Source organism: Cynoglossus semilaevis, chromosome 14, assembly GCF_000523025.1.
Source record: "Cynoglossus semilaevis isolate Cse_v1.0 chromosome 14, Cse_v1.0, whole genome shotgun sequence".
Taxonomy (NCBI): domain Eukaryota; kingdom Metazoa; phylum Chordata; class Actinopteri; order Pleuronectiformes; family Cynoglossidae; genus Cynoglossus; species Cynoglossus semilaevis.
Window position 1 is genome coordinate 5,975,373 of NC_024320.1, and position 26,197 is coordinate 6,001,569.

At 38.8% G+C, this 26,197-nt stretch overlaps 3 protein-coding genes across 4 annotated transcripts in view; 2 read left to right on the forward strand and 1 right to left on the reverse strand.

Annotated features, from left to right (window-relative positions):
* Window positions 1-2,861, forward strand: part of tubgcp3 (tubulin gamma complex component 3) — a 17,099-nt gene extending 14,238 nt beyond the window's left edge. Inside the window, exons 20-23 of the mRNA XM_008324695.3 lie at window positions 4-132; window positions 260-376; window positions 501-595; window positions 1,857-2,861. Coding sequence (XP_008322917.1) covers window positions 4-132; window positions 260-376; window positions 501-595; window positions 1,857-1,923 — 408 coding nt within the window. The 3' untranslated portion in view covers window positions 1,924-2,861. The remainder of the gene's footprint in view (window positions 1-3; window positions 133-259; window positions 377-500; window positions 596-1,856) is intronic.
* Window positions 2,862-4,682: 1,821 nt separating this feature from the next.
* On the forward strand, window positions 4,683-22,230 carry fam184aa (family with sequence similarity 184 member Aa). The gene is made up of 23 exons (XM_008324689.3): window positions 4,683-5,061; window positions 6,306-6,383; window positions 7,859-7,993; window positions 8,214-8,312; window positions 9,813-10,019; window positions 11,093-11,266; window positions 11,429-11,590; window positions 12,460-12,595; window positions 12,972-13,153; window positions 13,229-13,414; window positions 14,064-14,186; window positions 14,269-14,430; window positions 15,699-15,820; window positions 16,382-16,532; window positions 17,451-17,565; window positions 17,891-17,988; window positions 18,346-18,499; window positions 19,586-19,713; window positions 19,813-19,997; window positions 20,525-20,671; window positions 20,762-20,879; window positions 21,135-21,239; window positions 21,834-22,230. The coding sequence occupies exons 1-23, from the start codon at window positions 4,906-4,908 to the stop codon at window positions 21,840-21,842; spliced, it is 3,132 nt and encodes a 1,043-aa protein (XP_008322911.1). The 5' UTR covers window positions 4,683-4,905; the 3' UTR covers window positions 21,843-22,230.
* A 1,773-nt stretch (window positions 22,231-24,003) lies between these two features.
* pln2 (phospholamban 2) overlaps window positions 24,004-26,197 on the reverse strand; it is a 2,712-nt gene continuing 518 nt past the window's right edge. Inside the window, exon 2 of one of the 2 annotated variants that reach the window (XM_008324688.2) lies at window positions 24,004-25,015. In XM_008324688.2, coding sequence (XP_008322910.1) covers window positions 24,725-24,886 — 162 coding nt within the window. In that variant the 5' untranslated portion in view covers window positions 24,887-25,015 and the 3' untranslated portion in view covers window positions 24,004-24,724. The remainder of the gene's footprint in view (window positions 25,016-26,197) is intronic. The other variant, XM_008324687.2, reaches the window with a different exon arrangement.

Sequence of the window (26,197 nt, forward strand, 5' to 3'; positions counted from 1 at the left end):
AACCAGTTGAGGGCCATATTCGATCAGATCATTGAGTTTCAGAACGCCCAGGACTCCTTGTATCGCACAGCGCTAGAGGAACTTGCTTTGCGGCTCCAGTTTGAGGAGAAGAAGCAGCAGAAGGAGAAAGAGGTAGGAGGCAGAGTGAAGGATTACAGTATATGTAATACATTTTGCATTCTCATAAAGTACAAGGAATGGAATGTTGTGGACATCCAATAGTGTATTGTAAGCTGACTGTCCTTCAATTGCTGATTAGGGTCAGTGGGGAGTTACGGCTGCACAAGAAGCAGAGCACAAGAAGAGAATTGAAGAGTTCCAGGAAACCATACCAAAGATGCGCTCCCAGTTCCGCATTCTTGCCCACTTTTATCAAGTACTAGCCTAAACTTCCTTTATGAGCCTCTACCACTCCTTTACATTCAGTGTTTACAATTATTCACCGTTTTCTTTTCAAATGTTCTCCGTTGTCTTACCCTTACTCCCCTTCCCTCTTTTAGAGCATCGTCCAGCAGTTCCTGGTGTTGCTGATGACAAGCCCAGATGAAAGTCTACGTTTCCTCAGCTTTAGACTAGACTTCAACGAACACTATAGGTTGGTATTATAAATTATTGTTTGAAAAGGGCAGGAGTGTAGGTTTAAACACCTACTTTAGTGTCTATTTTTCTTTTCTATAACTTTTTTTAGCTGTGCTCAGACATAATTATTGATTCAATGTTTTGGGTTTAAGATATAAACCCAAAACATTGAAAGCCAGTCACCCATCAGAATTTCAAAACATGTCTTTCTGATATATGTCTTAATGGAGTAAAATTTATACAGGTGCTTATTTTGTAGAAATCTGGTCTTTATACAAAATAGCATCTGCTTATTTTGTATAAAGACCAGTTTGCTACTTAATGGTTTTCACAAAAAGCCAAACATTTGGAAGCTACAGCAGATCACATTAGTTTGAGAAGATCATCTCTCTATTGGCATACTTTGCATAAACTAAACATGATCCTATTGGCAAGGTATAGATATACTGTATATGTATATTTTTTCTACTTACATACTTAGTCAGTTAACAAGTGGAGTGTAAAAAGGAAGTGCCAATGCCAGTAGATGTTTTATAATCTGCCAAAAAGGAGAACTGTGTCTCTGTATATCTGTGGTTCTCCACCCATATTACCGTGTGAGGACCCGCCATTTGTTTAACTCATTGGCAACTGCTGGACAACTATCATGTACAACCCAAAAGCTAAGCACAGCTGCCTATTTAGCCCAGCGTTCATATGAATGGAGCATGTTATAGAAACACTAGAGGCTCTAAAGGTGGGTTGTTGTCCGTAACATGTCAGTGAACCAGAGGGAAGAAAATTAGTTAACCCCAGAATAAAAGCTGTGAATAAAGGCCAAACCTTTATTAGCTACAATACAAGTAGAATGGCAAACTTATAAATATGATATATATATATGTGTATATATATATATATGTATGTATATATGTGTGTGTATATATATATATGTGTGTGCATATATGTATATGTGTGTGTATATATATATATGTATGTATATGTGTGTGTATATATATATATGTATGTATATATGTGTGTGTATATATATATATGTATGTATATATGTGTGTGTATATATATATATGTATGTATATATGTGTGTGTATATATATATGTGTGTGCATATATGTATATGTGTGTGTATATATATATATGTGTGTGCATATATGTATATGTGTGTGTATAACCTTAAAGTTCTATATAATATGGCTAAGAGGAACAGTTGTATGTCTTACATTACTTCATTAACTGTTTAAATGTGTCAGATGAAGACTCTAGTGTAACTATTGTCTCTGCAGGGCCCGAGAGCCACGTCTGCGAGTTTCACTTGGAGCCACCAGAGGGCGTCGTCTTTCTAATATCTGAGTTGCAGATGAAGAGCAACAGATCCAGTTGCCATATCAATGGCGTACAACTTCATTGACATGTTTAGATGATGTCAAGCATTGGATAGACTGGTGCGATACCTTAACAGTGACCCAGAGGAAAGACATGAAAGCAGATGCTGAACAGTCAAGTCAGTCGAATAATTTTAATCAGTGTAAAGGTTAACACATTGCAATCACAAAACAATCAGCAAAATGTAAATAAATACCTGAATAATGACGTTTTGATGCTGGGTAGCAAATGTATTTCTCTGTGAAGTTTATTGGTCCATGAGAAAACAAGCCATGGTTGAAGGTCTAGAAACACAGTACTCAGTGGTTTATAGTCCAGTGGTGCCAATGCATATGACAATGTGTGTACAACATACATATGTACTCAAGGGGCTCTACAGCAGGGGTGTCAAACTCCAGGCCTGGGGGCTGCTTCTGGCCCACTGTTGGTCAGATGTTAATAACTTAATTCTGCCTTTGGGTTAACTTTTTATATAAGTCATTTTTTTTTCTTCTTCTAGTTTTTTTAATGCATATTTAGTCATTGAAGAATGAACATTTGTACTGGCTGTTTGCACTGTAGCACTATGTAGTATTTAAAGTAAACAAAAACTTTTGTCAAATGAAACAATGACTGCAGTGGCCCTCAGGTCATTTGAGTCAGAGACCCCTGCTTTAGAGACTGCCTTCTCTGCTGACGTCCTCTGACTGGCTACCTCAACCACAATAACATTATTTAAGTACACTGAAAACAAAGCCTGATCTGATACACTGGCAGATTCTTCCAGATTTTGCCATAATATATAGACAGCATAAATGCAAAAACATGTTTATTCTTTTTTTTTTTTTTGAAAATGAAATTGTAGCACACCTAGTGGTAATAACAGTAACTGCAGTTATATTAACATAAAAAGAAATGCACTTAAATCAATGAAGACCATGGAAAATATCACATTTGATTTAAGAAATTAACCTTTATGGTCACATCTGCATTTCCCCCAGAAATGTGTTCACCATTTGGTTTGCAACAGGAAATAACATGCTTGACTTCTGACTAGTAAACTGGTTAATAGAAAATCATTTTCTGGAACGTGAACTGCTTCTTAGTGTATTTTAGTTAATGCCGTGATGTTTGTACCAGATGGCTCTGGTCACCCGCCACCGTCCATACTTTGACTTTTTGTAAATAGCAGAATCAAGTGTACAAATGTCAACATATCTTGTCAAATATATAAATATGTCCTTGTATAAAGCATTTCATTATTAAAATTTTATAATGACTCATTTAAATTGTCAAACTAGCCTATATATATGTATATATATATATTCTTCAATTGCTTTTTTTATGTTGTTCATGTAGAACAATGTTATAACAATTATTGATTCTCGCAATGGGGAAATTTACAGTGCAAGTCTTTGCAACTGACACAGGAGGCGCCATTAGGGTATGTGTTTCCCCTGGTAACTGAACCTAGACTTTGTACACACACACAGCAATACAGGTTTAGTTTTTCTTCACATGCAAAGAAAACCAAAACCTAATTTTCAATTGCTGCAATTGCTTGGACTCAACATATTGTCAATGATGGGTCCCTTTTTTTCAGGTTTGATGGCCTGAAAAGAGAAGGTGTTGCTAAGTTTGTTAAAGGTAACGTTCATGTGATTGTTGTGTTCAACAAAACTGAATTCTAAAGAATTGGTCGTATTGAGAATTCAAATTGGAACTTGTTACATGCTGTGTCTGATTTATTCTTTTTATGGCTCAAACTCTTTCGTATAGTTTGATGGTCCAACCTGACTGTATGAAACATCTTGGTAAGTCTACTCTAAAAGACCGTATTTGGACAATATTCAACTGCCTCATGTTGTGCCATTGATATTAGTGGTCATTTTGCTGTTGCCAAGATGCAAAACATCAAAATCTAAACCAAAGCATACAAGATCATTTTACATAGTTATATTAACAAAAATCGGTCTACATTTCTATATTAACACATACAGACTATGTTCAAACTAATAAGTGTGTTTGTGATATATAACAGTGGAAGTCGTTTCTGGATTATTGAATCTCACCATGCCATTTTTGCCACAAAGACCTGCTGTTTTGAGATCTTTGATGGCCAATACTTTAAAATGCTCTGAAGATACAAATAGGTTTGGGTGAGGTCATATTTTGGGTTCAACACCAGGAAGGCAACTGGACGAAGCAGGGTTTTTTGAAGATGTTTCACGTCTTCAAAAACAAAAAACCTGCTTTGTCCAGTTGCCCTCGATGTAACTATTTTTGGATTCAATGACCTGGATGACTGAGAACCTACACAGACAACACCAAGAATTCTGTTCTGTTTTTATGCCCATAACTACCAAGTGGTACTGTACTTTAGCAGCATGGAATTCCCCTTGAATGACCAGCAGTGATGGTCACTAATGTTGCTCAGGACACTCTGCGTTTGATCATGCAAGAGAGACCTACTAGGTTACAGTAGCTCTGCAGCATTTAGCAGCCACCCAGAACTGTATCCACCTGAGACAGGTGAAAGGTCGTCATGAATTTAAGCCTGTCCAGTTGCCTTCTTATGAACCTGTTAGGGTTCTCTGCTTGAGTGAGAACCTGCTTCTGACTTTACCTTAACTTTTCAATTATCAGCTTTATTTTTGTCTAGTTACTACAGAGTCTTGAAAAAGGATAATTTTAGCAAAAATGTTTGTAATACGAAATTCACATTTATATCTGACCGGCGTAGTACAGCGTCCTCACAGATTGACGGCGCTATCGGCTCTCTTTATTGCATGAGCATCTGTACCGCGCTTGCTCTGGATGTGGACGTGTGTAGTGGGACAGTGGGACAGTCACAGTCCGGACAGTGATTCCGAAGACAAAGCCTGAGGATGGAGTTCTCTGACGTTTGACATCACTGATCCGCTCCGCTGACACATTTAGTTTATTTGTTTGTTTTCGGTCCCAAAAAAAATGGCGGCGGGGGCGGCTGGCAGCTGGCATCCTTCACACAGCAGCAAATACTCGACCTCTCCCACAGGCAACATGCTGTACGACACTAGTCATGCGTTGGAATATACACAGGAGCTGCATTATAAAATGAGCAAGAAGATAGCACAGCTGACCAAGGTGCGTATACACGTCACTCAAAGGCTGATGAAGGGGCGCGTACACAAACCAACAGAAGGTTAATGTGGTTGTGCGTGTGTGTGCGCGCGCGCGCGCTCGGTTGCGGGTGTAATGTAATTGTGCACGTTTACAGCTGTACGTGTGATCGTACCGACACGGTACTAACCGTAGTGGATTATATAAGAGAGCAGGCAAAAATCATTCAATCATGTCAAATATAATCATAAAAGAAATCATCAAAAATCCCACAGATCAAACAAATCCGTGCCTTTGTTCTGCCTGTAATGGTTTAATGGTTTTTTTTAAAAAGGTATCATAATTTTTTTTCATCAGTAATCAACCCTGCTCAGCAATTCGTTACACAAATGAATTATTAATCAAGATTTTTTATATCAGAAAGTTAGTAAATCAGGTAACTTTACCCAAACTAATACTTGAGGTATTTAAGATTAAAAATAATCAATATTATTATTATTTTTTTGCCAGAGATGTTTTAACAGAATTGTGTGGAGTGGAGTGAGACACCAGGCAACTCTGTCCAGTTGCTGTAAGAATTCCATTTCAGAAATTGTAGGAAAAAATGAGGAATCTTCACCAACTTTATTGATTTACTTTGTTGTAAACATGGAGTGTTGTTTACATTTGAATTATCCTTCTCATTTATTCTATTCTCTTTCACTAATTCACTGGGAGACATGGCTGTGTTGACCGGTGATTTCTACATTGGAACACATTCCATTCCAGTCCCAGTGAATTCTGACCAGCCCCTCCCTCCTTTTGTAGGTTCATATAGTTCAATGGTCTTATTATACAACCTGTTCCTAACAGTGAGTTGTCCTTGAAGTAAATAACTTTGATCTAATTACTGGTTTGGAAATAGCATCACTTAAAATAAAATACAGAATCAACGTCATCAGAACGTCATCAGAATCCGGTTGGTGTAACAGTAGGGGGGGCTAGAGTTAGGGTTAGGGTAAATAAACTGCATATTTGTCATGTTAAAGTACACCAACAGTTGATTGGTTCCAGACAAGCTGTACATTTGTGGCTAATATTCTTCTGCTTCCAAAGAAGTTGCATATAAAGAAATAAAAATATTGACTTTTGCACCTTGACATTAAAGAGACCCAGAGTTGAAGTAACAGTGAGGGAAATGGTTTTGAGAAAGGATTTTGGTTTGATCCAATTATATGTCTTTGGATAATAATCAAAATTGTTCTTTTCCAAACCTCTGCTTGTCTCAGGTCATTTACGCCCTTAACACCAAGAATGATGAACACAAGGAGGAAATCGAGTCTATGAAGGAAGCCCATGAAGATGAGGTATGCTAATTCCATTCGTACTAACTTCAGCCAACAGTATGTATCAGACGTGTTCTGTGTGCCATGTCAGACTGGATATTGTTTCAGCATTAGCCAGCGCTGCTCTGTTTGTGGCTAATTCATGCCCACCAAGACTTCTTAGAGAAACCATTCACTCCAGGATTTGGTGATGTCACAGTCATTTGAGATTCCCACTCAGTCAGTGGATTGCCTCTAATTTCAGGGTATATCACAAGGCTCTCCGTTGTTATGTCACTTCCTGTTCTGCCTCGCAGCAATTTCCTGTGTGATACTTCAATAACGAGTCATGTCCAGGCAATGAATACTTAAAAACACTCAACATTCCCCAGTAAAATCCCAGTCTGACACAGTGCAGAGATTCCTCACATAAGAAGAGCCCAGTTTTTTTGGGCCACGTGCAGTGTCACAGTTGAACACCTGCAGAAATTGTCGCTTTACAAGCATTTCTGCCTTTGCACAACACATTTGAAGATGCAGCAGAAAACCAGATGCAAAAGTGGATTACATAATGGAGCAGAAAAACTGTGATAAGAGAAGTTTAAGTTGAAATGTTATTGAGCTAAATCATTTGGTTGCTAGTCGGTGAATTGTTTACAATAACTGATGTTAAAATATCCTCGCACGTGCAAGGTTGTCTTTTGTACCTGTTTTTACACTTGAACGTCTTGTTCGTCTAAAATATTGCAACTCAGTATTTAAGGAACAAAACACTTTGTCCTGCATTTTGGCCATTAATAAAGCTTACTGATAAATCCTGGAGGGACTGAGAGGTGGGACCTCAGTTGGCCCCCAAACCTTTAATATATAGTTGTTGTTATACTGTATAATATAAGGCCTGCTTTAAAGTTAATTTGCTTTAAACTTAAAACAACATGTTAGACCTTTGTTTAAATCTGTAGTTTGCAGTTCTGTTGATGTCACTGTGTTTTATATGACATTTCTATGACAGTTTCCTTCAAATGTCAAATGGTTTGACCACAAAAACATAACAAATAACAAAATAATTCACCCTCCTGGGAGACAAGTGTACTGATGAAAGTAATTAGTTACACAGGGAACAAGGAATAGGTGAGAGATGATGGACGGATGAATGGATGCATGGATGGATGGGTGGATGGATGACAGATGGATGGATGGATGGATGAATGGATGATGGATGGATGCATGGATGGATGAATGAGTGGATGAATGGACAGATGAATGAATGTAATGAAGGATGGATGGATGAAATCAAGATCATACATATAATAAAAAACGAGAGACACAATTGTTCAGACGTAACGAATGATTATGTCATTATTAACATAAATATGTCCTGTCAAATCTCTTCCACCGTGTGTCCTTGATTATTTGCTCAGTGCTAAGCAATTAGCCTACATGTATATATTTGCAAAACAAAAGAACAGAAACCCACGTGTAACTAACCTCATTATAACCTTATTGTTTTATTTTAGGTCCAGCACATTGTGTCAGAAACTAGGGACAAAATTATACAATATGAGAGCAAGATGGCCGACGAGGCGGACCTGAGGCAGCGGCTCGCAGGTCTAGAAGAATCTGTTGAGCTGCACGAGCACATGAAGAAGCAGGTCGTTCACTCACTGCTGCTAGAGACCAGACTCAGATGTTGAACTGATAAACTGTGTGTGTGTGTGTGTGTGTGTGTGTGTGTTCGTTTTCTTCGTGTGGTTTGTCACTAATGTATAATGTGTCACGGTTTTGTATTTTAAATCTAATCTGATGAGAACTGCCTCTGACCATCCTGAACTGTTGTGAATTCATCTGTGCTTCGTCGCCCTCTGCTGTCAGGCTTTGGCCGAGTTTGAGATGTACAGACAGAGAATGGAGGACTCCCAGCTCTGCACTGAGGCTCACCACACACAGAGAGTGGTTTCTATGAGCAGAGAGGTGAGGCCCACTACTCTACACACACTCAGGCATGAGCACACACACCCACACACACACATGATCCAAGTGTAACCTTCCGTCCTAACGCCCAGTCTAAAACATGGTATGTGAAGATAGAAAGGCTCCGAGCTGCTAGATAGTTGTTTAGTGACCAAGAAAGTGATGTTTGGATTGATTTATTTCGGGTTTGAAGAGATTTAAATGTCAGGACAGGTACAGTTGTTAAGTGTATGACGCCACCTAGAGTCCGCAGTTGGAACAACCAGTGGTTTAATATTCCCAGAAAGACCTTTACTACATTATTGTAGTGCATTTTCCAATGTCTTGAATTGATACTGGTGACAGCTGAATGCCAGGTCCTTTCTCAGGCTACCACACCCTGTGGTGTGCAGAACTTGTGTCAAACTTAAGGATCGGGGCCAAATGTGGCCCGCCAAGTTGTTCTGTGTGGCCGACGGAGCCTTAAAAAGCATTTAGTAAAGTCTATGCAGTTTCTTAACCAGTTTATTTATAACACAGCAGTGAACAATGTTTGTAGCTTGAATAAATAATAACCAGTTGCAGAAACATGTATTAGTCTGTTATGGAGTAGTTACATCTATACCAGTGGTCCCTGTTCTTTTTGTTCCAAGGACTGGTCAGCCAGTACCACCTGTTACTACAGACCAGTACCAAGGTACTGAGCGTTGAAGGATCATTGCCTTTTCAAAATAAAACATCTTTTAGACTCTATTCTGTTTCTATCAGTCTGAATGACCTATTATTTAAAAAAAAAAAAAATTAAATAAAGAAAGTAAATGGACATGACTGGATTTTCTTTGAATGAAGTAAATTAGTAAAAATGAAGTACTTTTGTTTTCGGTACCAAATGAGCTATAGACTGGTACCGGTCTGCAAACCGGGGCTTGGGGACCCCTGATCTATGCAGTCTTCCATTTATAACAGGCCCCTTTGAGGGGAACTGTGTTGCTGATGTGGCCCTCGGTGAGAATGAGTTTGACACCCTGATGTACAGTATAACATTTATAACCGTGATGCTTCGTAGTCACAGGTGACCAGCAGAGGAGTTCAACATTCTTTTCAGACAATTCCGTTCATTCCATGTCATGTCATGTCATGAATGGAACCAGTCCATGATGATCACTCCCAGTTGACATGTTGATGTTCCGTAGGCTGTAGAACCATGTCTGGATTAGGCTAGTCTGTGTTAGCTGCTGCCTCCTCCTCTCAGATCACTTGGCTTTCCCTTGGTTTTCTTGGACCTTTTTGTTCCACCAGCATCACATGACTTCACACCACAGAATGCAAGTTTTGTTTCCCCCAACGTGTTTGTGAGATTATTTGTTGCGACAGCAAACATGTAAATCTATGTTGCTGTTCTTCAATCTCAGTCAGTGTGGAGGGATTTGTGTGATGATTTGGACTCTTGGTAGAGCCAAGATTGACAGCCAAACGTGAACGAGTCAAAAAGAAATAGAAAATGTTCCGTGGTTTCAATAGGTGGAGGAGATGCGTCGGGATTTTGAGGAGAAGCTCCAGGCGTTCAGCCGGGCTCAAACCCAGTTTGAGGTGGATAAACGGCAAGCACTGGAAGTACTGAGGGCCACCCAACGCCTGGAGGTAGAACAACTCCTCAACAATCAGCGGAACCAGAGCGCTACCACCACTGAAGACCAAGAGAAAGTGGCTGAGCTGCATAGAAAAGAGGTGAGAGAGAGAGAGCGCGAGAGAGAGAGAGGAACACAGGTATATGTTGTTATCAGTTTGCCTACAGGAAGTACCTGAGGACGTTGGTAGAAACATTTAGGGTCTTAACTTGGAGTGTTTGCAGACTGACCACACGTGTTTGTTGCATGTCATTCACTCATTTTAATTTGATTTTGATTTTATTTCAGCCATTTACTCTTTAATATAACAGACACATCTCATTTGGTTCTGAATACTTATATATAATACGTATACTGTATATAATTTATTTATACAAATGGGATGTGGGATTTTGATCAATCCCCTTCATAGACATTACCCTGTCCTCTGGAGTGACGTACAGGGGAGCCAATCAGAGATTATCGCACGTGTCTGATGGACGGCCCCAGCTGCTGCTAATTTATTACTACTAAAAAGAGAGTAGACAAATAAGTGAGGGTCCGAGATCAAGCTGCAGTGTCATGATTTGGGAAACTTCAAAACCTTGAGTCAGAGCTGGAGAAACAATGGAAGGAGTCTGCAGTTTCCTGCTACGTCTGATGTTCACTGGAATCATAATTGTAATTAATCATGAGTAACCCGGATAATTCAACATTCCTAAGCAGGAAAGAAAACATTTTTCTGTATAATGCTGGAATCAAAAGACAAATACCATTAGGTCAGTGTATGTTTTCCTCCCGTTTTTTTAATTTCCTTTGAAAATGTCAGCGAAGCCTCTGTCCTCAATATTCTTAATCCATCTACAGTCCCTCACAATCCCTGGGTTTATCGGTCAATCCGCTTTAACTGGGTGTCTGACCTTAAAGTTGAAGATCCCACACACAAACACATGCTGGGCACTAAGACAGTGTTTTGATGTCAGTGAATAATGTCTGCCATTATGACGTATTAGACAGATTAAACATTGTTTGTACATTTTGACAACACACACACACATATATATATATATAGATATACGTATATATATACTATAATTTTCAAAGTAGCTCGTAGCCCAGTAGGTAGCGCTCTTTACAAATGTTGACAAATAAAGACCAGCTGTTCTAAAGGTCCTCCCACTTCTCTGTCTGTAGGTAGAGGCATTGATGGAGATCGTAGAGGAGCTGACCAAGGATAAAGTCCTCCTGGTGCAGGAGTACGAGGCCAAGCTGGCCAAGGCTCAGGAGTACTACGAGAGAGAACTAGAAACAATGAGGAGGACACACCAGTTGACAACAGAGAACCTGTTGGCCTGGAAGAGGACAGAGGTAAAAGCAGACACACATCAGCAGCATATTTATACTGATCCAAATACTAAGTACCAAGTACTAAGCTGATGATCCATTGACAGGATATCGGCAAAAGGTTAATATCAGACATCCCTAAAGACCATGTAGCAGTGAATGTTTTGGTGATCCTCTCCTGTTAAGGTTGAGCTTCGTAAAGAGTTCCAGGCCCAGGATGCAGCACTGCAGCGATCGCTGTCCAAGCTGCGCAGTGAGCTTCAGAGAGCTCAAGACGAGGCCAGAGAGAACCGAGACAAAACTAACAGGATGCAGACGTCACTGGCCAACGCTGAAGGAACCATCACGGTGTGTGCCTCTATGTTCTGTAGGCGTCAACCAAGTTACAGTAGAAGAAATAACACAGTAGAAGAAATAACACTTATCAGTACGTACATGCCTGCTAGACCAGTGGTTCTCCAACTGTTTCTGCTCTGTACCACCTGAGAAAACCCTGATCTCTCTGAGTCCCACCATGATGACCAACATTAGAATACAGCAGCAGAGGCCTTCACTGTTAGCTTCCACCACAGGAGAGAGGTTTAGACAGATGTTTAGGTTTACATGTTGTATTAATTGTGCATGGTATGTTTCAGATTGATTCAGTTGAAAATGTAAATGTGAAAATATGAATTTTCCCCACGTACCACTGTTCTAGAGAAGGTCATTTCCTACATTATTATTTAATACCAATTTATAAAAATTAGCAGAATTACACACATCCTCCCTGGACAATCACTAAAATCTAATGGTAATTAGAATAAAAAATAGGCACTGGATCCATAAAGAAGTCCCTGGATACTGACCAGGAGTCATAACAGCCCAGCTCTATTACAGCAGTGGTTCCCAGGTACCGTGCCAAGGCATTTTCCATCAGAGAACAGTTCTTAGTAACTGTGGATAATTATCCAATTAAAACTTTACTGCTCCACTTAATATAAAAACGAATATTTATTTACTGAGTAAAACTTGTGCCAAAACAGTCATAGGGATCTCATAAATGACTTCCCAGTCTGATTTATTTCATGTATTTATTCAGACACCAATCTAACAAATACATAAATGTATCCACAGCTGAATCATTTTTACATATTTTTTTGATGTGGTATTTTTTAGTAATTCATAACCCCGACCCTCCCACCCCCATTTGTTCGCTCATGTCTCTTGATGTGATACAGAACCTCCACAAGCAGCTAGAAGAAGCCATCCAGGATGGAGAAATCTGGACCATGCAGCTGAAGGACACTGAGTATGAGCTAGAGGGCAGCAGAGAACGAGTTCAGCAGCAGGCAACGGAAATACTTCAAAAAGCCAGTATGACAGCATGATACACGTGTATTAATGAATTAATGTTTGCATTGTTAATATTGAATTCACACTGAGAGACCTACAATGCATTCCCACATTCATTTTATTCAGTATTACATTATAACATTAATGGTAATATCATCTTTATTTTTATTTTCTTTTAGGTATCTGCAGTTTTATTAAATGGATGGATGGATGGATGGATGGATGAATGGAGGGATGGATCAATAGAGCGATGGATGGATGGATGGATGAATGGATGGACAGACAGATATGATAATAGCTTTAGTGGTTAGCATTGGACCATGTGATGTTTGTTGTTTATATTTAAGTAAAGATCTAAATCCACATTCGACCAACAGATTATTGTGACTGGTTGTAGGTCAGATTGGCTCCCTGCAGGCCACCCAGATGGCCCACGAAGCTACTATCAGAAATATGGATCTGGAGCAGAGCCGCCTGAAGGATAAGATCAACAGACTGGAGGAGGAGAGGGCAGCTCTTCTCAACCAGGGACAGGCATCTAATGAACAGCACAAACAACAAGTGGTCCAACTAGAACAGGTACAGTAAGCCCTGGTCAGCCTTTTGTCTAGAAGTGGTCAGTCTGTTGAGGTCCGTCTCTGCTGTCTTTGTCAGTCTCTGCGTGAGGAACATCAGGGCTATGAACGGGAGCTGGCCAGACTGAGGCTGCACATTGAAGAAGAGAGACTTCGCTTCAAGGAGACACAGATCAGAGCGACGGAGGAGATGGAGATGAAACACCAGGCCATGAGGGAGGAGGTGCAGCAGGAGAAGGACAACGAGAAAATAGTCCTCATGACAGTGAGCTTTTTTATACTCTACTATACTACTGGCAAAATGTTATGTCATTTATTTTTGAGGTGACAATTCTGGATAGATAGATAGATAGATGGATGGATGGATGGATGGATGGATAGATAGATAGATAGATAGATAGATAGATAGATAGATAGATAGATAGATAGATAGATAGATAGATAGATAGATAGATAGATAGAAAGATAGATAGATAGATAGATAGATAGATAGATTGATAGATTGATAGATTGATAGATTGATAGATAGATTGATTGATTCTTCCAGAGTCCAAAAATAGGATTTAGTTTCATTGCTGACCATGAATGACCACATATATGAATGTTTATTTGACTGGTAGAAATGAACTAATACACACAGTGATATAGCATATAATGTTTTTCAAACAACTGATGTTGTTCTATTTTGACGCCTCAGTCTCTCCCTATGCAGTGTTTTTATATTTCAACATTGTCAGCAGTTTGGAGGTGTTCTAACAAATGGGAGAAAGAAGAGATCAAGTCTGAATCTTGTATTCTCATTAAGACTAAATGGCACTAAATGATTAGAATAAACACCAACAATTCATTTTCATAAAACGTCTGTTTGTAGATTTTCATAGTTTTGTTCTAACAGTCCTGTGAACATCCCTCAGAAAATGAGTCAGGAGTTTGAGATTAAACGTCTGTCCCTGGAGGAGCAGCGAGACTGCCTACAGCAGCAGCTGGACAACTTAAAGGAGGAGCTCTCAGCCAAACTCAACATGGCAAACCAAGAGGTAGAACGTGTGCAGCGTTCCCTTCAGTTAAAAGTGTGTCGGACCTTTTCCGTTTTCTTACTCCTCTGGTCGTGTGGTTCAGGTGTCCCACCTGCAGGAGCTGGTGAGGGAGGGGCAGCAGAACCTGGGCTCCGCTCAGACACAAATCACATGTCTGAATGAAACACAGGAAAAACTCAAGGTGGAGTTGGACGCAACCAGAGCACGAGTCAGAGAGACCAGCAACCTTCTGACTGACCTGCAGGTAAGCACAGTAAGATGTTCTGAACTCAGGAACTCATCAGATATGTAATCCCATTTTCAACCACCAAGTTGGTCCTAAAAATACAAACAAACAAATATGCATAGATCATACTTCACTACTCACAAATTTTGAAAGGGATACTTGCCCTATTTTCTGGATAATAAGTCGCTCCAGAGTATAAGTCGCACCAGTGCCCTCTAGCGGCTGTTAGTGTGAAAATAACAAAGATGTCAATTTTGAGTAGTACAGGAGTAGCAGATACATCTCCACAAGCCTAGAGTGCCCTCTAGCAGATGTCAGTGTGAAAATAACAAACATTTGAAATTATATATTTTATAATTATAAATATAAATATATAATATAATTTAATATATATGTTGGACTGTAGTATAAGTCGCAAAAAAGTGTGACTTATAGTCCGGAAAATATGGTATACACAAAGGTCGAAAGGTCATACAAAGTTTCTTTGTTAGCTGTCTATATAGTACGTTTGAAGATTTAGTATGACTGTAGATTCAACCAAAAACTTGTTATCCCCACTAACGTTGTTAGTTGTCCAGATATTAGTTTCAAACTCAATAGTAGAGAATACATTTCAGAACACATTTTACTTCAGCTGGGGTGGCAGCTAATCTCTGACCTGGGAGTTTTTCTCAAGCTCAGTCATATTTAAGGAGGAGGAACTTATAGTACTCTGACAACTAGTTTTTGTGATACGCATACTTGATTTGGCCAAAGGTTTTACACATCTAGAATGGTCAGATTTAATCAGAATGTTACATCATGTGTCCACTGTGTGACACTGTAGTGCTGCAGCTTCTGGCATGTGAGTCCCTGTCTGTAATGTGGATATAAATAAATGATTCCAGAGACATCTGTGACATTTCCAACACACAAATCAAATGGACCTTCATATCTGGCTGGAACATCCACATACTGGTGAAAGGCTAAAAGCACGCCACCTAGTCTGCAGCTGTTAGGGTCCACCATTATTAAAAAATGTCACCTGACCGCTATAAATCACTATGGCATGTTTCATCGCTCATTTGTAGGATTTCAGGATTCAGTGTTGTGGCAGAACCTTAACAGACAGAAGCATGCTGGGAATGACTGCAAAGATCCTGAAGATGTTACAGTCAGACCTTTCACACTTCGACAGCTTTAAATATATGTCTAAACCACCAGACCAACTTTGTTTCCTAATTTAAAACCACATGCAAATACCTTGACCTTGCACCAACACATTCAGGTACCTTTTGTTCTCACAGGAGGAGATTGGAAATCAGAAACAGCAGCACGAGGCCAGAGTCATGTCCATACGAACAGAGGAGAAACAGAAAATGGAGAAGATGGCAGATGACATAGAGCAGAAATGGAGAGATGCTCTTCAGTAAATACCTCCTGTGTTTTGAAGCATTTGTGTTGTTTGTCTCTAACCCAGTGTTTACCAACCTTTTTTCGAGCCACGGCACACCACCAAACAAAAATCTCATATAATGTTTGTCTAATTAAATTTTTAAGTTTTAAATTTACCTAAAATGTACTCCTGTTTAGTTGAAGACAACACTGATATACTGGCAGGAATTGAAGAAAGACACTTACAAAGATCTTCTTCAACAGCTCGGATTTTCTTTTTTAATTTTCATAGCCATCTGCTGCCACCTGGCAAAAGAGTGCTTCATTGTACTCTTAAGTTTCAATTAATTAATAATAATTTATAGACCAACTACATGTATTATGATCATTTTTCGCAGCACACCTTATGACCTCTCACGGCACACTAGTGTGCCACGGCCCAGTGGTTGGGAATCACTGCTCTAACCAACAAACAGCAGTGGTTGGGAATCACTGCTCTAACCAACAGCATTCCTTGTGTCAGTGTCAGATGCATATGGCCGACGGAGGATTCTAACGCCTGAGATAAATATCTTTGCGGTCTTTGTCCCTGCAGAGAAGAGGTGCGTTTACTAAAGGAAGAGCTGAATGAAGAGTACGAAGCAGACAAGCAGGCCGTGCTAACGCAGCTGTCCCAGCAGAAGGAGTTAGAGATGATGGCTGTGAGAGAAAGCTGGCAGAGGAAGGTGGAGGATCTGCTGGAGCAGGTAACAGTGCTGCAGGGGGAGCACTGACAAACAACTGACATTTAGTGGCTACACCAGCTGATCTAGACACCGTGAAATGATTTAGGTGTTTGATTAAATGTGAACACACTTAATAGAATACTTTTAACAATGAAGAAATAGATTCACCTCTGATGTCAGTACAGTTTCTGCATAAATTCTGACGAAAAAAATGTAGAAAAACAATAATACTATTTTTACAGTGGCACTTGATATTATTATTATTATTATTGTTATTAATATTATTAATAATATTATTAGTGTTGTTGTTATTATTGTTGTTATTATTATTATAAATATTGCAAAAGTAAGACTGTTGTCCATGAATTGATCAAATTAGTCTCATGAAGGAAGAGGTTCATTGGTGTAACCCAGTTACATAACTTGACCTTTCACAATAAAACCAAATTTTGCAGGGATTATTGAGGAGGAATATGTAAACACCAGACTTTGGTTTGAAGAATTAAAAATATTTTCATAAGAATTTCAATATTTTTTATAATGATTTATGTTTATCTATATTTTGCTGAGGTCATACCATTTGACACATATACTAATCATACCTGACCATGACCTGAAAATGCTTTGTTTGGTCAAATTTTAGAGGGTGTTGCTGACCTTGACTTGGCAGTTGGGGTCCTCAGGGGTCCTATTTTTTAAATTTTTTTTTTTTTTTTAATATCTTCTAAAACTGTTGTTCTATACATTGTTGAGTGGCTCGTCTTTGCATGCTTGTGATTATGGTGTAAAGGTTAAATTCAAATCTTATCATTTCTCAGAATCCAAATGATCCCAAAAATGTCTTTTGACATCGTACAAATATATAAAACTTGTTTGGTCTTAAATGTTTAAGTTAGAACACCGATTAATTGCTGTTTTTCTGTGTTTCTATATATTCAGATCTCTCTGTTAAAACAGTCTCTGGAGCTGCAGTTGTCTCAGTCCCAGTCAGCTCTCCAGCAGCTGCAGTCACAGTTTAGCCAAGAGAGGGATCTCCTGAACCAGCAGCTGAAAGGTAAACCTAAAGTCTCCACATCATCAGCTTTCTTTCACCACTATCAAAAATCTCTCTGTTTTAGACACAATGCTTCATGACTGCCAAGAGTAAAATACAGCTGGAAAAGATTGTAAACAAAATAATAATGAAAAAAAATTCATTTTTAAGTATTATTATTATTTTTACACTTATTTGATTGTTTATGCAGTGGTAAGGCTTTACATAAACAAAGATGTGGATAAATATGCAAACCAGCTTCTCCATCTGTCTTTATCTCTGTCAAGATGCTCATTCCACCTTGTTACCAATGTAGCCTGGCACATTCTGTATCATGTTTTGGCAGAAATGCAGAGAGAGCATCAGAAGAGAGAGCATCGGCTACAGGATGCTCACTGCTGCGCTCTGGGCACCATGGAGGAGGCCCGACAGCACCAGATCAGGGTAAAACATGTGTATGTGCTGGAAATGATTGTCGTCTAAGACACATTTGGAAACCCACAGACAATGCTACAAATATGCAAAAATAACAACCAAAACATCAACTTTTAGAATATATCTTCTTTGTTTTATTCACTATTCAATAATTGTTACATTTGTTTAGCATAAGAAAATGATCAACAAAGAGTCCTGAAAATCACAGAGTTATTGCATACTAATTCTAATAGCTGTAGAATAAGATAATAATAAACAACAACCCGGGCTGCACCATTAGGGATATGTGGTTCCACCTTTGTCTCACCCCTTCTTTTTCACTCTCTGCTAATTCTAATGAACCTCCTTTCTCCTGCTGTCTGGCAGGCCCTGGAGGAGCGGCTGAAGCAGGAGCAAAGAGAGGAAGTCCATTCACTGAAAGAGGCCCACAGAAGAACTATAGAAATCCTGAGACAGCAGTCAGACCAGGAGCTGCAGACCCTGAGGTTTGAACTGGAGGACGAAGGCAAAGCTAAGCTGGGTAACTACATTGTGTGAAAGTGGCCCCCGTTATTGGATTTGTGACATTGTAAAGTGGGTGATTATAATACAGTAATACAGGCTGGACCATTGTGTGGTTCCAGCTGTGCTACCACTCCTACCAGTACAAGGATCTGTCATTTTCTTTACAGCAGAAATTAATCATCAGCCTAAAAACTAAACACAGCTGCCCAATCAGCAACAAGCTACAGTATAACAAGTGTAAACACTTGATAACGCCATAAGTGGGTTGTCATCTCTGGCCACATGGGGGAGGCAACCTTTGGGGCTGGACAACTTTACCCGGTTGAAAGGTTCATAGTGCATTAAGGAGTGTTTTATTCAAACAAAAAAAATCCTTAAGAGGGCCGTGGTCGAACAGTGTCACAGCGACAATAAAGAACTGGCACATAAACTGTAAATTGTATAATGATCATTTATGCCAAAACACTGGCTTCCAATGTCTTTTGACTAAAGATATTAAATGCTTCGTGGTAAAAGAGGAGTGCGCTGGTAACTACGGCCAAGGAATGAAAAAGATCAGTCACGATCTATGACTAAGAGTTCTCATAGCAAAGCTAAGGCAAATGGTAAGGTTTTCAGATGAAATTTCCTTGTGTCTTGTTGGACACACCACTGTTTTAGGCTAAAAGTTGGAGTGGAAAATTCAGCTTAGCAGTCATGGATTGGCAATGAGCCCTTTTTTTTGCAAAGGCGATCAAAGTTGTTGTCTTCACTGGTGAAATAGCTATGCTATTTTTACTCAATTGTCAAAATACACTACAAAAAAAGTACTCAAAAATACTACAGATGTGGCTTAAAAACTGAAAGTTTTTGGGAAAGAAATAGAAATCAGTGAAAAAATATTTATATTTGTCTAATATGTTAAATATTATTTGTGGTTTTAGTTTCAGAGTTAAATCTAGCTGCCAGTGTTAGTGGTGCTCTGTTATGCAGTGTGGCTTAGAGTGGAGTGGTTTATCAGACAAGGTATATTTTGGTCAGGGTATTTGCACTGTGACTGTTGGGGATCTCAGCCTGTATACAGACATGGTCTGGTCAACAGCGTGGTCTCTCCCTCTCACAGCCTCTCTTCGTGCTGAGCTCAATCATCTTCATGCCACAGCCATTGAACATCTCAAGCAGATTCACCTTAAAGAGAACAGCACTGCCAGACGTGAGCTGGAAAAGGCCATGGAGCTGAGCCACCAGCAGGTGATGGGTCTCTAAACATCCCTCTGTCCAGAGCTCTGCTGGTGTGCTCACCAAACAAGTCTCTGTGTGTGTGTGTGTGTGTGTGTGTGTGTTTTAAAGGAACAAGAGCTCCTGGTCCGCATCTCAGATTTAGAGGCAGATGTGTGTTCACGTAGCAACCGCATCACTGAGCTGGACCATGAGGTCCACTCCCTGAATGACACCATTGACACTCTGACCAGAGAGCTGGAGATCAAGGGCAAAGAGGTTCTCAGGGTTCGAAGTGAAGCCAACCATCAAATAAGGTAAGAAGCCTCAGCTAACAATTACAATAATAAACAATTTATTACAAAGCAATTCAAGTATGACGTTTTTCAACTGTGTACTTGGTTAAATTGGTTTCAATAAATATGCAGTAAACTGGAATGCAGTGTTATATATATATATAGGTCAGTGGTCCCCAACCTTGTTTGTACCAAGGACCAGTCAGCGGGTATCAGCCATTACTGACGCCATTGTTGAAGGATCATTGAATTTTGAAAATAAAACATCTTCCAGTCTTTCTTCTGTTAGTATCAGAGTCTGAATGGCCTGTTGTTTTCAAACACTCACAGATTATCTTTGAATGAAATAAGTAAAGGGATATGACTGGATTCTTTTTGAATGAAATGAAGAAACCAGGCAGGAAACCCCTTACAACCATAGATAGATGGATAGACAATTCCTTTGACAATCGCCACAGTCCTGTTGAGCTGCTGTTGTTCCTACACCACACAGTTGCCAGACCAGAACGTGGGACTGTAAGTCAGGAGCTTTTTTTTCCGTCTTGCAGGGCACATGAACAAGACCTAGGAAAGAGACATGAGAGAGAGCTGGGGGAGATCAGCATGGTTCACCACAGAGAAACTCAGATCATGCTGTCTGACTTCAACAAGGCCCAAGAGGGCCTCAAGGACAAGATTTCTGCTCTGCAGATACTGTAAGTGACACAATCAAAGGCATTCTGCTGCTTTACCTGTGTATCAGCTCACACACTGTCAAAGATGATGTTCCTGAAATGCGTTTTAAGGTTAGAGGGTACAGAGGAAAAGCTGAGGCACAGAGAGAGCCGCCCAGAAGATCTGCATCTCATCGCTGAGCTCAGAGAGATGGTCACAGAGAGAGAAGCTCTGGTCAAAAAACTGGTGGTAGGTAAAATATATTTGTCTATCACTCTATTATATTGAATTTGAAAACACATTATTATAAGACATAACCATCACCATCATCATTTTAAAGACAATAGGATAATAATATAGGATAATAAGATCATTTGCAACTCATTTACATTAATACACTTCCTATTCTCCCCAGATTATGTGGTAACAGCGCCACAGGTGGACATTTGCTCGTCTCTGCCTGTCAGTGCCTCTGTTTACTCTAGGATGTTTATCCTTTTCCAGGATGATAAGAAGTTCTACCAGTTGGAGTTGGTGAACAGGGAGACTGGTTTCAACAAGGTGTTTACCTCCAGTGCTAATGTTGGTGTCATTAACCCCCTCATCAAGGTGAGTGCTGTCATTACCCACTGCAGTGTTTCCCAACCTTTTTTTTCGGCACATATATATCATCAGGAAAGATCCCCACGGCACATCACCAAACAAAACATAGTATATGTAATGAAATATGATAATCTTCTAGTTTACATTGACTAAAAATGGACTCCTGTTTAGTTGAAGACAATGCTGATATACTGGCAGGAATTGATGAAATACACTTACACACCTTCAACAGCTCTAATTATTTTTTTTATATTTAATAGCCATCTGCTGCCACCTAGAGGACGAGTATTTGATTTTTCTGCCTGTCACGCATGAAAAAAGTTTTTAAAAAAGTACTTGCAATAAATAAATAATAGTTTTGGGACCAATTAGGTGAAATTTGATGATTTTTTGCAACACAGCTAATGATCTTTTGTGCCAACCCAGTGGTTGGGAATCACTGACCTAGAGGTCGGACTGGGGGAAGTTAAACAGTAGTAAACTACTATCTGTTTGTGACAGTAGTTTTTTTTTACTTGAATACACAGACTTTGGTCAAGTTACATTACTCTTCTTTGGCAGTTGTTTCTGACTCAAGCACTCTTGATCTTTTATTTACAGAAATTATGACTTACCTGGACTTGGGCACCAAGGACTTGTCCTGCCATTATCATCTTTCAGATTCAGATGTTGGAGACTCTGAATCTTTGACATATTATCTAACTTGTTTTGAAATATATCAAAAAATCCTCTGTATATGAGGATAAATATGAAGCCGGTGTCATATGAAGAACGAGAATGGAACATGAAAAATAAAGAATGCAGGTTGCTTGATATGGATTTTTTTCTACACTGATAACCAGGTCCTTGTGGCTAATTCTCATATAATAACTGATCATTTTATATTTTTTATGTAAGAAATAATGATATGCATATAACCTTTCATTTGTTCACCTGAAGATTACAAATCCTGAGATGTGGGTTTCTATCACAGTAAAAACAACATTTCTAAATCATATCTACATCTGCCTGTTCATTTCTTTTGTTAAGGTTGGTTTTGGAAGTCAGTTTATATGAATGGAATTCTTTATTTTATGATTTGTTTTTTGTTTTCTTGCTGGGGATGGGGGTGGGGGGGTTAGGCATACTTGCTTCTTATGTTTCTAAATGTTTAGATGTTATGTCATGTTCCTAATGTTTAGTAGGTAGTAAGAACTGGTCTTTACTGTCTATGTGCTTCATAAAGGCAGCCTGGTTAATATTTAAGAATGAATATTAAAGGAAAGACTGTACTATCATTAAGTTAAGTAGCTATAATCTCTAAATTGTGTTTAAGCTTCTGTAACAATAATGAATATGATCAGAAGGTTCTAAATAAGCAACAAGAGCTAATATATCTTTTATTAATGATATAATTTAATCTGAATCCTGAATATTTTTCTTAACCAACTGTTGCTATGCAATAAATCACTTAGTCGATAAATTAGAGCCTTTTTACAGGAACAGTACAATTTTTGAGTGAAAAATCAGGCAGTAATAAAAAAAATAATAAAATAGACCTTTAACATTGTAAAGGCCAGAAGCTAAAACCTTAACTTTGTAATAGCATTTGAACTGTTAACCTAGCAGCCAACTTAAAGTATTAACTATATAAAACACCAAAATCCTTTAGCTGATTTGTCAAATAAATCAGTTTTTATTTGTGGCTATGGGACATTATTTATGTGTAAGGCAGTGTAGTGAATTGCTAATACCACTGTAGCATTCCTTTTGCTTAGCTACTAGTGTGAGCAACCAATGGAACCCTTTTTGACAAGTTGATACCTTGTTTGTGTAAACCATTTGAGATGAAACTCTTGTAGCTTTAGAAATAAATGGTTTAAAGGCCAACCTCACCCACCACACTCCCCCCAACTATTATTTCCTTTTTAGAGCGTGACATGATGATGTGAGGGAACAAATAAAAAAAACAAACAGCCATCAATAAATTTACAAATATACACACAGCCTCACTAAAAGCTGCTGCAACATGTTACCTCCAATTAATCCACAGATAAACACTCATCCGCTACACCAAACGCTAGTTTTCGCTGTCCCTGATGGACCATGAAAGCAGAGCTCTCCCATGGTGCGCGTTTCCACTGGGACACTTTATACTGCCGGACCAGGAAGTTCAACGGTGCCAGCGTCAATATGTTTAAGGTAAGGTTCTGCTACGAGTTGAATAGTGAATCTGCAACAGTGGGTATTTCACTATTTGCTGATGTTGAACTATATGGAACTTACTAATGTTGGTATACTGTGTTGTTAGTTTACGATAGTTTAAATTTAAGCGGTTTAGCGTTTAGCGTGTCGGGCTGTATGTCCGCAGTGTATTGTGGGTAATGTAGTTTATGTTACCTGGGCGCTATTTCTACTGTTCAGAACATTAGTACCTGGTAAACGGAAAACAGTTGAAAAGCCCCCCATACCGTTTACAGGGATTTAAAAGTTTTTCTATCTTTCACTGTAAATACAATACAATAATCGACTGGTTCTTGTGTCAAATTAAGATTGGCATTTGTTTTTATATTTTAACTTTAAAAAAAAACCTTTTCTGTTCCATGTTGAGTTGAAGTTTTCAATTTTAAATAACATCCTCACTGCCTAGGATATGTTTCCTTGGTGACATGAAGTCATGAACATAGCCTACCGTCATTGTGGGTAAGACGGTGTTCTGTCGGATCAGCAGACGACCTTCACTAAACTTCCCAAGTCCCAAGTTCCTAATTAAAAATAAATGAGTAAAACATAAGGAAAAGTCATGCACATTTATTTGGTTTTGTGGTTGAAATAGGAGACACAATTATTCAAACATCCGACATAATAATGACATAATAATATGCATATTGGATTATACAGTATTCACGCTTTATAGTGTTCTACAATTTTACATTTCACAAGCTAACCAAGTTCATGTTTGTCTCATGCAAATTTACTATTAGTAACACGATTTTTAAAGATTGGGCTGCAGTCCCTTGTGCACTGGTTTATAGGTCAATGTAGAATTTAATTACTAGATTACATGTTTTTAAGTGTAAGCACCCTACATACTGTTGTTAAGGCTACAAGTGGATACAAAATTACTTACACACTTTTTGAAAATAATTAAAATGCTTGTCACATAATTACATTTCATTGCATTTTAACGTTTTCGAACTACAAACAGACACTTTTGAACCTGCCTTTTGATATAACAGGCAAGTGAAAATGTGGAAGCTCTTTCTAATCTCTAATTTACTATGAAAACACTTTGTGAAAGAATTGCCAGAAAAAGAACTGTACACTGTTGGTGAAAATGTCACCAAAGAACGGTTGTTTCTTTAAGAGAGAGGATGGCTGTTGATTCTTGTTCTTGTACAAATTCAGCTTCATCTAAGCAACATTGTTGACAAAGTGACAGATGAGGTGAAATCTCTAGAGCTTTTTATACTGCCTTCACCGAGCCAAGCTTTTCCACTGGGTCTGTGTTCTCAGCTGCTCAGCAGCACAATGATGTAGATCAGCAGCAAACAGATGAGGATGAGGGTGAAGTTGACAAACAGCTCCTGAAGGTTTCTCTTGGCTTGAGGATTCACTTCGATTTGAGACGCTCGGCGGATGGCTGTCTTGGTCATGTGCTGAACGCGCTCCATGATGACGAGAAGGTAGATTGTGACAGGCTGGAAGAAAAGAGATTTGTCCAAACTGATGTTTGTTGATGGAAGATGAGCTGAAGTGAGCTGAAGCTTGTGTTCTGGTAAAGGTGTCTTTTCTATATTCTCCTGTTTGAGTAAAAATACATTAAAGATGTATTATGTGGATTTAACCAAAGAATCAAAGTGAAATGAATACTTTGTGCAGTACAAGAAGTATGTGTTGATTATGGAGGACTAAAAGTGCCAACATTAAATATTTACTCAAATGTGTGATTAATTAATAAAAATATGTATTAATTATTTATGTAAAATCATAATGATTTCACTATTTAATTATATCATGGTCCTGTGTTGCAGTGCATCATGAATTAATTTTGTCTGTTAAACTCATCACATCATCCCAACTCATCCCAACCCATCAAAGTCTATGGGTGAGGCTAATGCTAATCTAGCTACAGTAAGTCTGATCCATTGGTCTGAAGTAGCATGTTTGCATTTGTTATCATTTAGGGCACGATCGCAGGTTCCTGTAGAATTCCTAGATGTTTTCTGTTCAGTCAAAAACACACACCACAGTCAGTGTAAGAATACTGCTGTTCTTCTCTTACAATAATTTCCCACCACAGTATTTATTCATAGTAACAAAGATAATAGAAATGGGAGACAAGGGAATGTAGGCAGCTGTGATCAATGAGCTTTACACTGCTCTGTGCTCCCAAGGCTGATTAACAACATTTTTTCTGTTTTGCCAAGTTTTTTTTCTATTTTTACCCTCCCTTTGTCCTTTGGGTCTAGGTGACCTGGTGGCTGATAATATACCACCGGGATAACCGCTGAAAATGACGAATGTCATACACAACAACAAATCTACTACCCACATAATCAGCCACCTGCTAGACCCCCCCCCCCCCCACCATCACCACCACCACCACTACAGTTGCAGACAATTATTAAATTATTATGCCATAGGAGAATAAAAATGATGACATCACTGACATCCTCATATTCTAATAGAGAAGTGATCAGTCACACACAGTAGCTGTCAATCAAAATATGTTCCCTGAGAAGTTTACCATCATCATACCAGAGAACAATTGAAATATTTCTGTGCTATACTCCTGCTGCAGCAAATTCAGTTGAAGTGACTGAGGCCATTAACTAACATAAACATAGAATCGGTATTTTTAGGGTAGTTCCTGCATACAACAGGTAAGTTTTAGGTTAAAGCCCATTTTTGAGTTGCTTTTGTAAAGAAAAATTAGCTTGAAAATGCAATTTAATGGTGAAAAAAAGTTAACTTAAGTCAAT

What these genes read in the sequence shown, in the direction of transcription:
- fam184aa (XM_008324689.3), top strand. Translation starts at nt 4,906, where the DNA reads ATGGCGGCGGGGGCGGCTGGCAGCTGGCATCCTTCACACAGCAGCAAA. An exon ending in TGGCCTGGAAGAGGACAGAG is followed by an intron (nt 11,267 to 11,428) that starts GTAAAAGCAGAC and finishes TCTCCTGTTAAG; the next exon opens with GTTGAGCTTCGTAAAGAGTT. An exon ending in AAATGGAGAGATGCTCTTCA is followed by an intron (nt 15,821 to 16,381) that starts GTAAATACCTCC and finishes TTGTCCCTGCAG; the next exon opens with AGAAGAGGTGCGTTTACTAA.